General features: G+C 47.7%; 1 protein-coding gene across 5 annotated transcripts in view; it reads left to right on the top strand.

Annotated features, from left to right (window-relative positions):
* KCNMA1 (potassium calcium-activated channel subfamily M alpha 1) overlaps nt 1-13,415 on the top strand; it is a 661,836-nt gene that overhangs the window by 460,697 nt on the left and 187,724 nt on the right. For all 5 annotated transcript variants that reach the window (XM_087824300.1, XM_087824299.1, XM_087824298.1 and 2 more), the window contains exons 10-13: nt 5,193-5,303; nt 7,816-7,921; nt 9,650-9,732; nt 13,302-13,371. In XM_087824300.1, the coding sequence (XP_087680426.1) occupies nt 5,193-5,303; nt 7,816-7,921; nt 9,650-9,732; nt 13,302-13,371 (370 nt within the window). The remainder of the gene's footprint in view (nt 1-5,192; nt 5,304-7,815; nt 7,922-9,649; nt 9,733-13,301; nt 13,372-13,415) is intronic.

The following is a 13,415-nucleotide window of genomic DNA, read 5'->3' on the forward strand; positions in this document are numbered from 1 at the left end:
TCTTTGGACCTCAGGGTCCACATCAGAATGATGCAGGCACTAGACGGTACATTTGCCAAGACAATTCTGACCCAGAGATAACATGTGAGAAGTGCAAGAGAGCCCATCACTGTCACAGTCCCTTTTCAAAGGCTGCTGGCTCTAAGCAGCACTGCTTGAGTCATTTTTAAAGTGTGTAGGTTTTTGTTCTCATTGAGCTAAACTAAACTCATCCCCACTGGCTCTGGGTGCATCGTTCCCTGGAGGGCCTTGAAAAGCTTTGTCTGGTGGCCCCCCCACCCTTCTCTGATGCCTCCTGCCTCAGTCAGCTCCCCTAAGCTGTCCGTTCAGAAGCACCAGTGGCTTTGAGCTCTGAAACCCAGCCTTCCAACTCCACTGGGGCTCTCCTGGCCCACCTGGCCCATTTCCAAGCGGGGAGCAGAGCGATTGAGGATAGTGTGTGGGATTTCATTCTGAAGGTGAAGATCTGGTTCATGACACCAATACAGATTTAGTGAAGAGACCCATGAACTAAGCGATTGATCGTTTCCTGGTGAGCCCTGATAGCATCCATAACAGTCAAGCATTATTCTCATTCTGATTAGTCACACTCAACCCCTCGATGCCACGCTTGCTGTGTGGCCCACCAGTGTTCCCGCCGCGGGTTCACCCAGCCCGTGCTTATGGAGCCCTTGCCCCAGACCAGCCAGGTGTGCTGCGCTGGATGAGTGACTCCTCCACAAGATGCCATCTGCTACTGTTTTGACATCTCAGATGCTTCCTCATGCATCTGAGATGGATCTTTCAATCCTAGTTACTGACATTAGTTTATCCTAACAAAGATTTGTTCCCAGAACTAAACAAAACTTTAAGAAACAAAAAGTACACCAAAGAAGAAATGGTTATTAATTTAGGTTTGTTGGCCACCTTCACAAACCAGGTGGCCAGGCCCCCTAAAAGTCAGTCATTACGGTCTCCAGTAGTCTAAAAATGTTCAGATCTGGACCAGCGGATGGAAACGGCATCAGCTGCTTTCACAGGGTAGCTCTCCTAAATACTCTCCCTTGTCAGTGAACCATCTAGATCTCTGTTCTCCTCCGGGTCCTGGGGAAAGTCCTGAGCTGGACAAGGCATATAGCATCTAAAGTGGACGTCTGCATCATTTCACAGCCTCTGGTTGGCCAAATTGTGTGGCTTAAGTTGAAACCTGGTTTAGAATTCCTGCTGTCTCTCAGCCTTGGCTGTCTTGAGCCTCTGGCCTGGCTGACCACATGCATCTCTGGTGCTTTAGGTGGGGTTTATCTCTGTCTACCCCAGTCCTCTCACTAAGCCTCTCTCCTGGCCCAGCGAGGACCCTCTGTCACCCCTCCATTGTGTGTCCTGGGATCTCCTGTTGGTCCAGCCCTGCCTGTCATGAGGGAGCAGAGCTGAAATACCAAAGCCTGAACCTTTTCCATATCACTGCTTTCTTCTCAGTGAGAATTAGGTCAGAGACCGGGCCACTACCTGGGCAAATCACTCTTACTTGCTGTGGGATCTCAGGCACATCCCTTAAGGAAATTGAGGTTCAGAGAGGTTATCTGAAAAGATGCAGATAATAGGAACACAGGGTTGTTTGAGGATTAGGTGATATACATGGGCCACAGAGTATTTTGTATCTGTTACGTACTGATTTACAGATATCCCATGAATCCTACCATTTAATGTTTATGATGGGCCAGACCTTTTCCTACGCCCTTCACAGGTATTATCTGTTTAAGTAAATCCTCAGGGTAACCTCATGAGTCAGGTACTAGCTCCAGCCCCTAAGAGACTCTGACTTCACAATTGTAAAATGCAGAATGGGCACCTTACCTAAGACTCTTTAGTTACTAGTGTCTGAGCTGAGCTAACACAGGACTATTAAAAAGAATCTCACATGGTATATTTGTAGGTGTCGCAGAACCTGACAGATAATTTTGGCTGAAGATCTTTCTGGCATTATTCAAACCATGCACTGTGAGCACCGTCACTCTGCTCTCAATCCCTGAGCATTTTCAGTTATATTTTCAATTGTTGAAGATACAGGAAACTCAGCTTCTCTTCTCCCCACAATAACATCCTTCCCCCGGAATTTTCAACTCCTGAAAATACTTTTGGGAAATAAATTTTCCCCTTTCACCATCCATCCTTCGCACTCCGGCAGGGCCCTGGGCTCTCCCCCTGGGCGCTCCCTGGGACATGGGCTGGCAGGAGCCGACCTTCTAATGCAGATGCTGAGTTAGGAGAGGCAGCTTCTCCCCATCCATCAATTCTAACTGCATTCAAACATTTTCAATATGTGGGTTCCCTGATAACTTCCAATGTATGGAAAACAAAATAGAGGGAAATGATTATTGGCACAAAAGGGGGAAGCCGTAAATCTTCAGATCAGATACAGGACAGATTGGAACAATATGGGTTCCCCAAGGTTGCCATGATAATGCACCTAATAACTCTCCCTGGGCAGAGAGGCAATCTGCTTTCAATCAATCTCGCTTTTTCTGAGCAAAAATACCAATTATGTTGAAGGAAGATTTTTTTCCCCTCCCTTTTTGATAAAGACTGTTCTCTACCCCAGAAATCATGCTGTAGCTAACAGACATATATTTTAAATTGTCTAGAATGGTATTGGACAGCTAACACCAAATGAGAAAAGTCAATCTTTTTTTTCCCCCTCTCTCTCCTGCCAACATTTGTCTACTTCTTAAGAGAAGTGAAAGCTAATTAAAGGCTTAAGGGATAATATTGATTGCATTGGAATATATTTTATATGTACCCAGCACATTTTCAACTAAGAGAACCCTGACTCTTTCTAAGGCCGAATAAATCAGCTGAGTGAGCCTTTGATTCAAGGGTGAGAGGCTGAACTCATCTCCTTCCCTTCCACTTCTCATACATCTGTCCCAGAGATGAATGGCTTTTGAAGAGGAAGAGGGGATGCTGGCAGATGTTCATTCAGTGCTTTGCGTACAGGATAGGAAGGATGAATGTGCAGGCATCTCCCTGGCCCTCTCATTGATTCGAGTCCAGCCTTGAATAATAACCAGGCTTATGCTGGCATAGGACGGTGCGCTTTGCAGAGCCCGGGGCAGGAGGCTGGCTGGGGTATTAACCTCTCAGTTCCCTCATCTATTGAATGGGGATAAGAAGCTTGCCAGGGATCACACATCCACGGTGGCAGGGCAGGGACGCAAATCTGGCTGCCTTCATATCCTGGTGGAACCAGCGTCAGTCCTCTGAAGGGGCCCTTACGCTGGATCACGCTGGTCTTGTTTTCCATCAGGGAACTTTGTGGGTAGAAAGAATCAGAATTGCCCCAAGCTGTCCCACTGTCATTTGTGGAGGGGTCAGGAGGGAGATCTTGTTTCTCAGTCACTTTCTGAACACACTTGGCAAGTTCAAAATGAGAAGTCTTATTCAGATCACGCAAATCCACGTGCAGCCTGTGTTTCTATATAAATGAGCACGTGCCTCAAGAAACATTTTAAGGGATGGAGTGATAAAAATGTATATCACCCAAGTGTTTCAGTTACATTGTGCATTCTGGCATACTGTGCATTTTAGGAAGGCGCTAGTCACATGGGTTTTGAACATAAAATTTGGGTGGGTGGCCAAGGGACTTCCCTCAACCCGGCAGGGAGCCCCGTGATCCTGTTCAAACATCTTGTCTGCGGAAGGCACGGACGCTGTCCCCTCCCGGGACGGCCTCTGCGTGCCGGTGGCTGAGTGCAGCTCCGTAACAATAACAGTCCATAATGGTGATATTATTAACTGCTCCGTGCGTATTATTGATTTACTCTCTGTTCTGCATCATTATCCCTTCACCAATGAGTTTACTGCATTATTCTCACCCACTTAGTCAAGCGCCAAATTACAAGGAAAGGGCAGGCTCTCGTAATGGCATCTAATGGAACGCTGCAGAAGTGAGCATCATGCCTCCGATTACGGGCTGCCTCCAGCCAGTGCGCTCTCCGCCCTACTGGAATGCGCACAGAGCGATTATGAAGTGCCAGGGACCTGGCCATTTTACATGTTCCCCGTGGAACGGCTGTGCTTCGTGTTCGCCACCTGCCCATGCCTCACAGCCCACCAGGGAGTCGGCCTCTGTCACCGTCAGCCCAAGGGGCACGGGGACCTGGGCTGCGCCCTTGCAGCAACCTCTTTACTCAAGCCAGCGGGTTTCATCTGCACAGCCCGTCCCGATGCTTGGCCCTGGCGCTCACTCTTCCACCCGAGTGCTGAGACCTGATCGAGCACCGTGTGGCCGATACAAGTGGGCACAGTAGAGCCTGGTATCAAAGTCAGCTTGGCCCAGGAGCCCAGAGTTGTTGAGGGGACTCTCATTCCAACAGTTCTGGAAGAGGGGTTCCTCTTTCCAGGGGGAGCTGCCATCTCTAGAAACAGAAGTCCAGACCCCCAGGGACAAGGCAAACAGTGCCAGCCTCCACTCTTCCCAGCTTCTCCCCACCTGGAGGCCGATTCCTTTGGCTCTCAGAGAAACACGGGGCGCCCTAAGGAAGCAGCTGTCTGGGGACACAGATCCGTGGCTGATCTCCGATTCCATAGGCGTCCCATCCCCATTTAGCCTGAGTAATGCTCACTTACTGTAAAGTGTTACATGCCCCCATTGTCGGAGGAGTTATGGCGGAAAAATGCAAAATTTTCCTTTTTACTGCTTATGGCCAGCAGAGCCCATAACGTGTCAAGCCGCACATTAGCCACCCTGATAGAAGTTCGCTTTCTTACCCACAAAATCCTCGTCTCGGCAAGATTTGTTACCTCATTACCTGATAAGCTCTATGTCATAAACCAAGACTCATTCAGTAAATCTCCCGGGAGGGCGCTTTGTGGGCAGAAAGGGAGAGATATGAATCTGCAAGGGACTTGATAATGCAGCATTTAAGCGCAAGCATAATGTCACTTATTGTTAAATGCATAAAACCACTTGGCCAAACGGTTGGGCTTTTAATAGGATTTCGTGCAGCATCAGGTGAGAAGCCATATGCCTTTCGCGTCGAGGAGTCGCTGAGCACCTGCCAGCACCGCCGCTTTGCTCGCAGCCCTCTGGGGAGGGGAGCTGGGCTTTCGTGGGGGCCTCGGGGGGAGATGATGCTTTCCTGTGGCTGCGCTTCCTCTGTCCTGCTGGGCCCGGGGGCCTGGGCCGCCACCTCTAACTGGCCTCTCCCATTCAGGCACATTGTGGTCTGTGGACACATCACTCTTGAGAGCGTCTCCAACTTCCTGAAGGACTTTCTGCACAAGGACCGGGACGATGTCAACGTGGAGATCGTCTTTCTTCACAAGTAAGAGGCCCTTGTGGTTCTGAGACCCTCCACCCAGCAGTACATCCCGAGGGGGCACCCCGAGTGTCTGCAGGAGTGGTGGTTTGGGGGCGACATGAGGGTGGGGCAGAGTTGAATGAGTCATGATCCCTCCTGCCCTCGTTGGAGAGGACCCTGAAAACCAACGGGAAGGGAGGCAACGCAGGCACCTGCCTCTGTGAAGGCAATTCTGACAAATAACAGTGGAGTTGATCAGGGCTCACACACGCCATCCTGGCCCCTCAGCTGTCTGGATCTGTGTGAGCTGGGCACGTCCACAGTGTCTGGCATGGAATGAGCGGTGTGGTGTGGGCACTTTATGAGTGCAGGGGGGACACAGCGATCAAGGAAGACACGAACGTAACAGGAAGCAGAGTATACGAGGATAACAACAACTGTGGTTCCCAGAAACCTCCAGTGGGGGTGGCTGTGCTCGCTGGTCACCGTGTGTACAGCCCCACCTTTAATCAGCAGAGGGAGGAAAAGTACATGCTCTAGACCCAGAATAACTGATCTGAATTTTGACTCAACCAATGACTTGCTGAACATGTTACTTAACCTCTCTGGGCCTCAGTTTCCACATCCATAAGACGGGGACATCATCATGGCTTCTACCTACCTCCTTGGGCTGTGGTGGGAATGAAAAGATGTGATCCATGTAATGCATGCGGAGCAGAAGCAGGCGTGCAGTAGCTGCTCAATGAATGTTAGCTGTTATTGTGAAAGACACAATACATTAGGTCACATAATTGGTTTAGAAGTTAGGTCTTAATATGTTTGTCTTACAGGTGAGGAAAGCAGGATGTCTCCCCTCTGCTCAGTGTTGTTGAGATTTTAAGCTTTGTCTCATCCCCTTTTGAGTAAAAGGTAGTCTGCCATAGGGATGGAGGGTTGAGGTGCTCAACCATGTTGACATGGGTTGATCCGTTGTCTTTTATGGGGACGGGGCCATCCAGGGGCCAGTCATAGCGGTGAGTTGCCAGAGGAACAAAGCTTACGTGTTGCTGTTGGCTCCATATGGCATTGACCGCCCAGGACTCAGTCTTGCTCTGAGAGCCCACTGAGGTGGTTTTCCCTCCAAGCTCCCATTCTGTGCATCTTCTTCCTTCGGGCATTTGTTCACAGAATACCAAACTGGTCATCATGTTTGAGCACAAGCATTTTTCTTCTTGGTACTGACTTCTCCAGGTTCTGAAAAGACCGGTCAGGCCATGGGCCCAGGAGCAGAACCCACAGATTAATTCAGTGCTAGCCACTGATTGCCCGCTGTGGCGCCTGCCTTCTGCTGAGCATTTTAGAAGGTTCAAGAGATGTATAGTGTGCAGGTTCTGCCCTCCTGTTGGTTGGACATTTCAAGATGAGCACATATGCAACATCAGAGCACATCGATCCTACGTTAACTGACTGCAGTCAGTGTAATCAGACTGGCTTGGGGCATCTGTACCAGGGAGAGACCACCGCTTCTTGCATTACTAGGGAAGCCTTCAGGAAGGAAACACGACTGTGCTGGGTCTGGAAGACTGGTCAGGTTGGCACAGGCACTGCTTTTCTCTCACCCATAGCTTTAGTCTGATCAACAGATGGGCTTCTAATGTTTCCATTGTTAGGATTCCCCTGTGTCCCAGCATCTGCTAGCATCAGCATCATAGTACGTGGCCCAGTTAATTAACCTCTTGAAGCTTTGTGTCAATAACATACCTTTCTCTAGGGTTGTTTTGAGGTTTACATGAGTTGTTAATACTTGTCAAGTGTTTAGAATGGTGTCTGCCATGCAGTAAATGCTCAGAATATTAAAAATTATTATGACTCGGTAGATTTAATAAATGTTAGTCAAGTGTTGGTTAGCACAGTCCTTGGCACCTAGTAGGTTCTAACTAAATATCATCTCCTCCTAGTGCCTGGTATAGTACCATATAGAGAGTCGGTCTGTTTGCCTCTGCAGAATTAATGAATGAATGAGTAGGTCAATCAGTGTTTTAATCTTTGTCATCCAACGGGAAAGTTGTCTTTACAGATCAGCCCTAAGAATTATGGACAGTGTACATACCTGTGAATCAAGACCAGTACTGAGAGTAAATGAAGTCTGGGTGTGGCTGCTCAGAGGTGGCATTTGGGGGGATGGGTCCATGAGGAGGAAAAGCAGGGAAAAGGCTTTTGATGGAGGAACAGCAGGAGGCCCTGCCAGGGGGACCTTTGGCTAATTACAGCCTCAGTTTCCCTGTTCATAAAATAGGAATTCCGTTCACCGTGGAATTGAAGACATTTGTAAAAGTCTGGGTCTATTTATTTCACCTTGGTGCCGGTTTTGGTTCTTTTAGGCTGGGGTTTTACCTCTCTTGAGTGCAAGCCTTTTATTTATGGCAAGAAAGGGAGCTGCTTGGAAGGCGAAAGCCTCTTCCCAGGTCTCCCTCTGTGGAGCCGTGAGAAGGCGGCCACGGAGGCTGAAGTGTTTGCATCTGTCGTACTAATGGCTGTTTCTTCTCTCCCTCCACAGCATTTCCCCCAACCTGGAGCTTGAAGCTCTGTTCAAACGACATTTTACTCAGGTGGAATTTTATCAGGGTTCAGTCCTCAATCCACACGATCTTGCGAGAGTCAAGGTAAGAAGGAGCGACTTCTGCTTTTACTCCATCTAAGAGGGGATGCCTGACTCTGTGCTGAGGAGACCTGCCTCCCAGGATGGCTAAGAGCCACCTCCCAACCCCTAATGAGATAAGTCAGATACCTCCAACCTTGACGTCACCCTTCCATTGGTCCCAGGGCTTGGTTCTGCTGGCTCCTGCTGGACCACCTGTGAGGATTCCGCACTTGAAGCTGTTGGAACATGAGACTTGCTCTGCTAGCTCCCTCAGTGTCAGCATTGCTAAAGGAAGTAGACCAGTTCACGGACCCCATAGTCTCACAAACAACATAATCATCAAGCTGTTCCCATCTTGAATACTTAAATTGGACTCAACATAGCTCTGAAATCTATTATTTATATCAGAAAGGAACAGTAAGGCTAAAATATAAAATAAAACTTCACCAAGCCATAAAACATTTTGAGGTTTCTTCTCCCCCCCACCAAAGATTGCGGTGTAAAACTAAACATACAGGTATTTGGTAATGGGCTAGTCTTTCTTTCCAGAATCTTCCAAGGCAGAATCTTCTTAGGAAGCACACCTGAGGCTTATAAGGGAATGGGCACAGCCAGATGGCATCTGCTACTTCACTCATTACATACTGATTTTGTAAGCACGCTCAGTGTTTGCATGCCAATGCGTATATGTTGAAATAGTGAACCCATTGACGTCTAAATGCTAACTGTGGTCATCACATCATTCAGTAAGTAATGTAATTGGAAAACATGAATAAGCTAAAAGGACTTGGGTAAATTTTTTGGATTATTAAAGAAAACCAGAGACACTGACATACCGTGGAGGAAGCCATGCCCTCCCAGCAAACGCATGGAGGGTCTGCTAAGTACAACATGCCAAGTAGGACAGATTGCAGGCCTGAGGCCTGAGCCAGCGTGAGAATTCCTACAGAGTCCAGTTCACTGTACGTTTACCCAGACATGAACCAAGTTATGGCTAATGTGAAAGCCTGTGAGAACTTAGAGGAATAGTTATTGTTCTTGGACCTAATTTCGATGTAAGCAGTTATTAGCACAACTCATGAACCCCTCAAAGGAATAAATTATTTGGGGCTCATGTTTAGATAAGTCGGTAGGTTATAGCGTGAGATCGTCTGTAACACATCATTTCATACATATAGATCTGCTGACTTTTGAATATCTGAATGCCAATTGAATACTAAGCAGTGCTGAGCTGTTACCTGATTCAGGGCTCTCATTTCCTTTTATTCCCCAATTAAGATGTGAAAAAGTTCGAGGAAGGATTTTGGAGTCTAAATTACTGAATCCCCAACTCCTCAGTTATCTTGGTAACCTATGAGGGGGTGTTTAGCCCACCTAACTCCATTTCCCACCTGGAAAATTTAGGATGATGGTGCAGATGGTGGGGAAGGTAGGCTGGGCTGGGGAGGATTGAAAGTCTTAGTTAATTGTTATTTAAAGAAATCTGGAAAGTTCATAGGTAAGACTATGCAAAATAAACAGTATAATTACCAAGGTACATGCTCCCTCCCAACAGCAATAAGATGAATTATTTATATCATAACAAGAACTTACAACTTACATTTTAGACAGAAACTATCATCTCTTAGGATTCTTTAATTTTTTTTTTTGCAAAGCACCAGGTTCCCCAAAGCTGTTAATAGAGAGAGACTGCCACCAAGCATGGCTGTTTATGCGTGTGTGCTCTGTGCTTTTCCTTTCCGTGTCTTAGATAGAGTCAGCAGACGCGTGCCTCATCCTTGCCAATAAGTACTGCGCTGACCCCGACGCTGAAGATGCCTCCAACATCATGAGGTAACCTCGGGGGGTGGGGAAGGGAAGGCTCTGGGCTTGGTGCCCTGAGGCCCGCTCGCTTGCTGCCCCTTTGGGTCCTCTGCAGAGCACCATCTCCCCCATTAGCTGCCCCACAACTTGCCACCTGCATAGGCCTGGGGGCCTCTGAGGCTGTGGTGGGTGTGGAGGGTACTGACACGAGGCATCGTCCACATGAAGTTCACCCGTGGAAGATGGGAGCCCTAGGTCTTCACTTTGAGATCCTTGAAGGACCGGAAAAAAAGAAAGATACATTTAGACGGGCCTGGGCCTGAAATAAGGTGCCATGGTTCCTAAGGGGGGATGGACCTGAGATACCTTAACTGGGAGTGATTTTATCTCTCAGGAGACATTTTGAAATATCTGGAGACGTTCTTGGTTGTCATAACGAGGGGATCGTTCTGCTCACGTCCGGCTTACTGGTGGTTAGAGACCGGTAACGCTGCTCAATATCCTATAATGCAAAGGCCAGCTGCCACAGCCGAGAATTCTCTGGCCCCAAATGTCAACAGTGCCCAGCTGAGTAGCCCAGTGTTAGAGCTTTCCAAGTGTGTCTATACTATAGCACATTGACTAATTTCACCCACAAAGAGGAGCTCACCAATTAGTTTGTTTCAACCAGTCTCCCCAAATGAAATACTTTTGTTCACTGAAAGCTTTCTCAGTGCTTTTAATGCTAATATGAATTTTTAAGATAATGTGCTATAGAGAATTTCTTACACCTATTTGACTTCAAGCCTGCCCCCTGCCCCTGTTTTTACAGAACATCTCCTGGGACGGGGGCCACTCTTTGGAGAACACTTCCCAGTACCCTTCTTGCAAATGGGCTAAGCCTGTTTGAGGCCCTTCTATGCCCAACTTCTGGTCCTTTCTCTTTCAGAAGAAAACTGTTCTGTTTTTGTTCTTTTCATAGACTCATATTCCAGACATCTTGTGACTATGAAATGCCTAAAAAGTTCAGATATTTTGCTCCAGATAGTTAAAGCCCTTTTGAAATCTCTGCTGCAGCATAAATCGCAGAGTAGTTAAGAGAGCTGGGATGGACTAATAAGGAGAACCTTCTGGAGAAGACATGAACTAAGAGAAAACATTTCACTCCCACTACGTTCCCAGGAACTCTTGCTAATTGCAAACAGCCATCTTCTGGATCTAGACAAAGATTCCCTTCTCCCTGCAGCTTGGTTACTGTGTCCTGGGAATTCGCCCGGGCGGAGGGCTGGGAAGTTGCCTTTGCATAATCACAGTGCTCCCATCCCCTTTCTGTGCCTTTAATCAGTGGACCCAAGTGACAGGAGTGTTCCCATCAGTGAGGTGGGGGAATTCCTCCATGCCTTTCGGATGAGCAGGGCCTCCCCTCAGCATCTGGTCCTTGTGTCTGGCAAGCAACATCTGGCGCAATGTTCTCTTTCCACTCGCTTTCCTTTGGCAACATGATTAGTGCAGTCGTTTTAAGGAAGTTGATGCATGAGCTCTTGTAAGCATCGGGCTTGCCAGGCTGCGGGGAGGTGGTGGTGAGGACATGCTCCCACACCTGGGGCCATCCCCTAACGAGTCACAGCTGGAAGGTGACCACAACAGCCTCAGCTTCAGGTGGGTCAGTCTGCCCTCTCCTTGAACTAAGATTTCAATCCTTTGCCATGTTTCTGTATCATTTGAAGTGATATAAATGTAGACTTTAAAGAACTAGGTCTGATTGTCTTCAAAATTTCATCCAAAATATCAAAAGGAGGTGAAGCTTAATGTGTTGACCCCACAGACAAATTTGAGGCTGGCATTGCCTTTTTTCCCTTCAGAAGTGACTAATTGAAATGATTATAGCTTGGAAATGGGCATTTCTCTTCATCACGATATTTTATATAAGCCCTGACTGTGGTAGAGTTAATATGAAGACATATAGGTTACCAGGGTGATAGACATGATGCTAAGGCATAAAGATTACCGAACAAAGGGAGTGTCAGAAATGTAATTGAGCCATCCATCAACCAGAATCAGAACCAAGGCCCAGGCAGCAAAAGGAAATGGGAGGTTCAGGGTTAAAAATGGGCTCTGTCTTTCCCTTATTTGTATAATCCTCCTTCCTCCTTAATTTAATGAGACCAATCTGCCCCGTTTGAAATTAAAATGTCAAAGATCCATTTGAAATGAGCTAATGCAGAGAACTGGCTGATGCTGTGAACTGAATTCGGAGGCTGACAGAGGCTCCAAGTCCTTGAGTTATAAGCATGGGCCAACACAACACTTTCTCAAAAAGAAAATGAAATCCTTCAAGTGCAGAAGCCCAGGGTGAACTTGTGCAGGAGAGGCTTATGTGTGATCCGTTTCCTAAATTCACAAGGCGTAGCTTTTCAGACATGGCTGCTCCCTGGCTGCCTTTCTCCATCTCTGCATGAAAAAGGCATGAGGCTTAGCGTTTCTTGGTGGGGAGTTTGTGGGGGTGGTCACAATAAATGCACTTGCATTACTGATTAGGCTCAGGAGGTGGGCCTTTCTGTGGAATTCCATTCTCTGGCCTTCCTTGTCACAGAAGGAAATGTACAATGTCACCTCTGACAGAGTCGGTAATGACAAAAACCATAACTTACACGTGGAGAGAGCTTTTAATGATTTCAAAGCATTTTCACATCTGGTCTTTCCTTCTGCTGCTCATACCAGGCCTGTGAAATAAATAAAGCAGGTACTGTTGCCCCCAATGTCCAGATGAGGAAACAGTCACAGAGAGACCAGGGATTTCCTGAAGGTCACCCAGTTCGTTAGTGCAATAGCTGGGGCTGGAGTCCAGGTGTTTCGATCCCTCTGCTCCCTGCCCCTCCCCTTTTAGCACAGTGATTGTCACGGGAACGGGAGGGAGGGGGAGGTAGTAGCTGGTACTGAGTGTGGACTGAGGGCAGTTCGTAGGGATTTCCCCCTAGATCGTGACCTCTGAAAGGCCTTGCCCTTTATTCTAACAGCATCAAAGTCATCATTTAGGTGCTATTAGCTATTGAATGCTGAGCTATTGATCCCGTCCTAGGAGCCCTGCTTAGAAATCGTTTTTGTGAGTGGCCATGTGTGTGACAGTTAGAATCATTTGTCAGGTTGCTTGTTGGGATGGTCATTGCTGTCCCAAATTATTAACTCGGAGAATTGGACTCACAGCAGATTGTTTCTAGGCTCTTCCCCAGGGCATGAGAGTGGAAGCCTCCCTCGGCCCCATGAATGGAGCTTGCTTTCTTCAGATGCCTGTATAGGAATCAAGCCTTGGCACTTGCTCCAGAACCCCTGACCCCCAGTACACATACTCACATACCGTCCACCTCCAAGGCACTGCAGGCCTCTCTTCTCTTAGGCCCAGGACAGTCTGTGGCTATGCTGTGGTTTCTTTTTCACATTACCATGGGGTATGGTGACGGAAACACAGTTTAACTTGGCCCAGTGCCTGCAACCCCTCAGGATGGCCTTGGCTGCTGGGCCCACAGTCACTCCATTTGGTTGTAATCAAATTAATCTTCCCATCAGACTCCAAGGGTAAGGCAAACCCTGCCTCAGCTTTGATTTTTTTTTTTCTTTTTCAGAGTAATCTCCATAAAGAACTACCACCCGAAGATAAGAATCATCACTCAGATGCTGCAGTATCACAACAAGGTAGGACAAGGAGAGCCTACCCCAGGCTCCCCAGAGATGCCGGT

Source organism: Miniopterus natalensis, chromosome 14, assembly GCF_054644295.1.
Source record: "Miniopterus natalensis isolate mMinNat1 chromosome 14, mMinNat1.hap1, whole genome shotgun sequence".
Classification (NCBI taxonomy): domain Eukaryota; kingdom Metazoa; phylum Chordata; class Mammalia; order Chiroptera; family Miniopteridae; genus Miniopterus; species Miniopterus natalensis.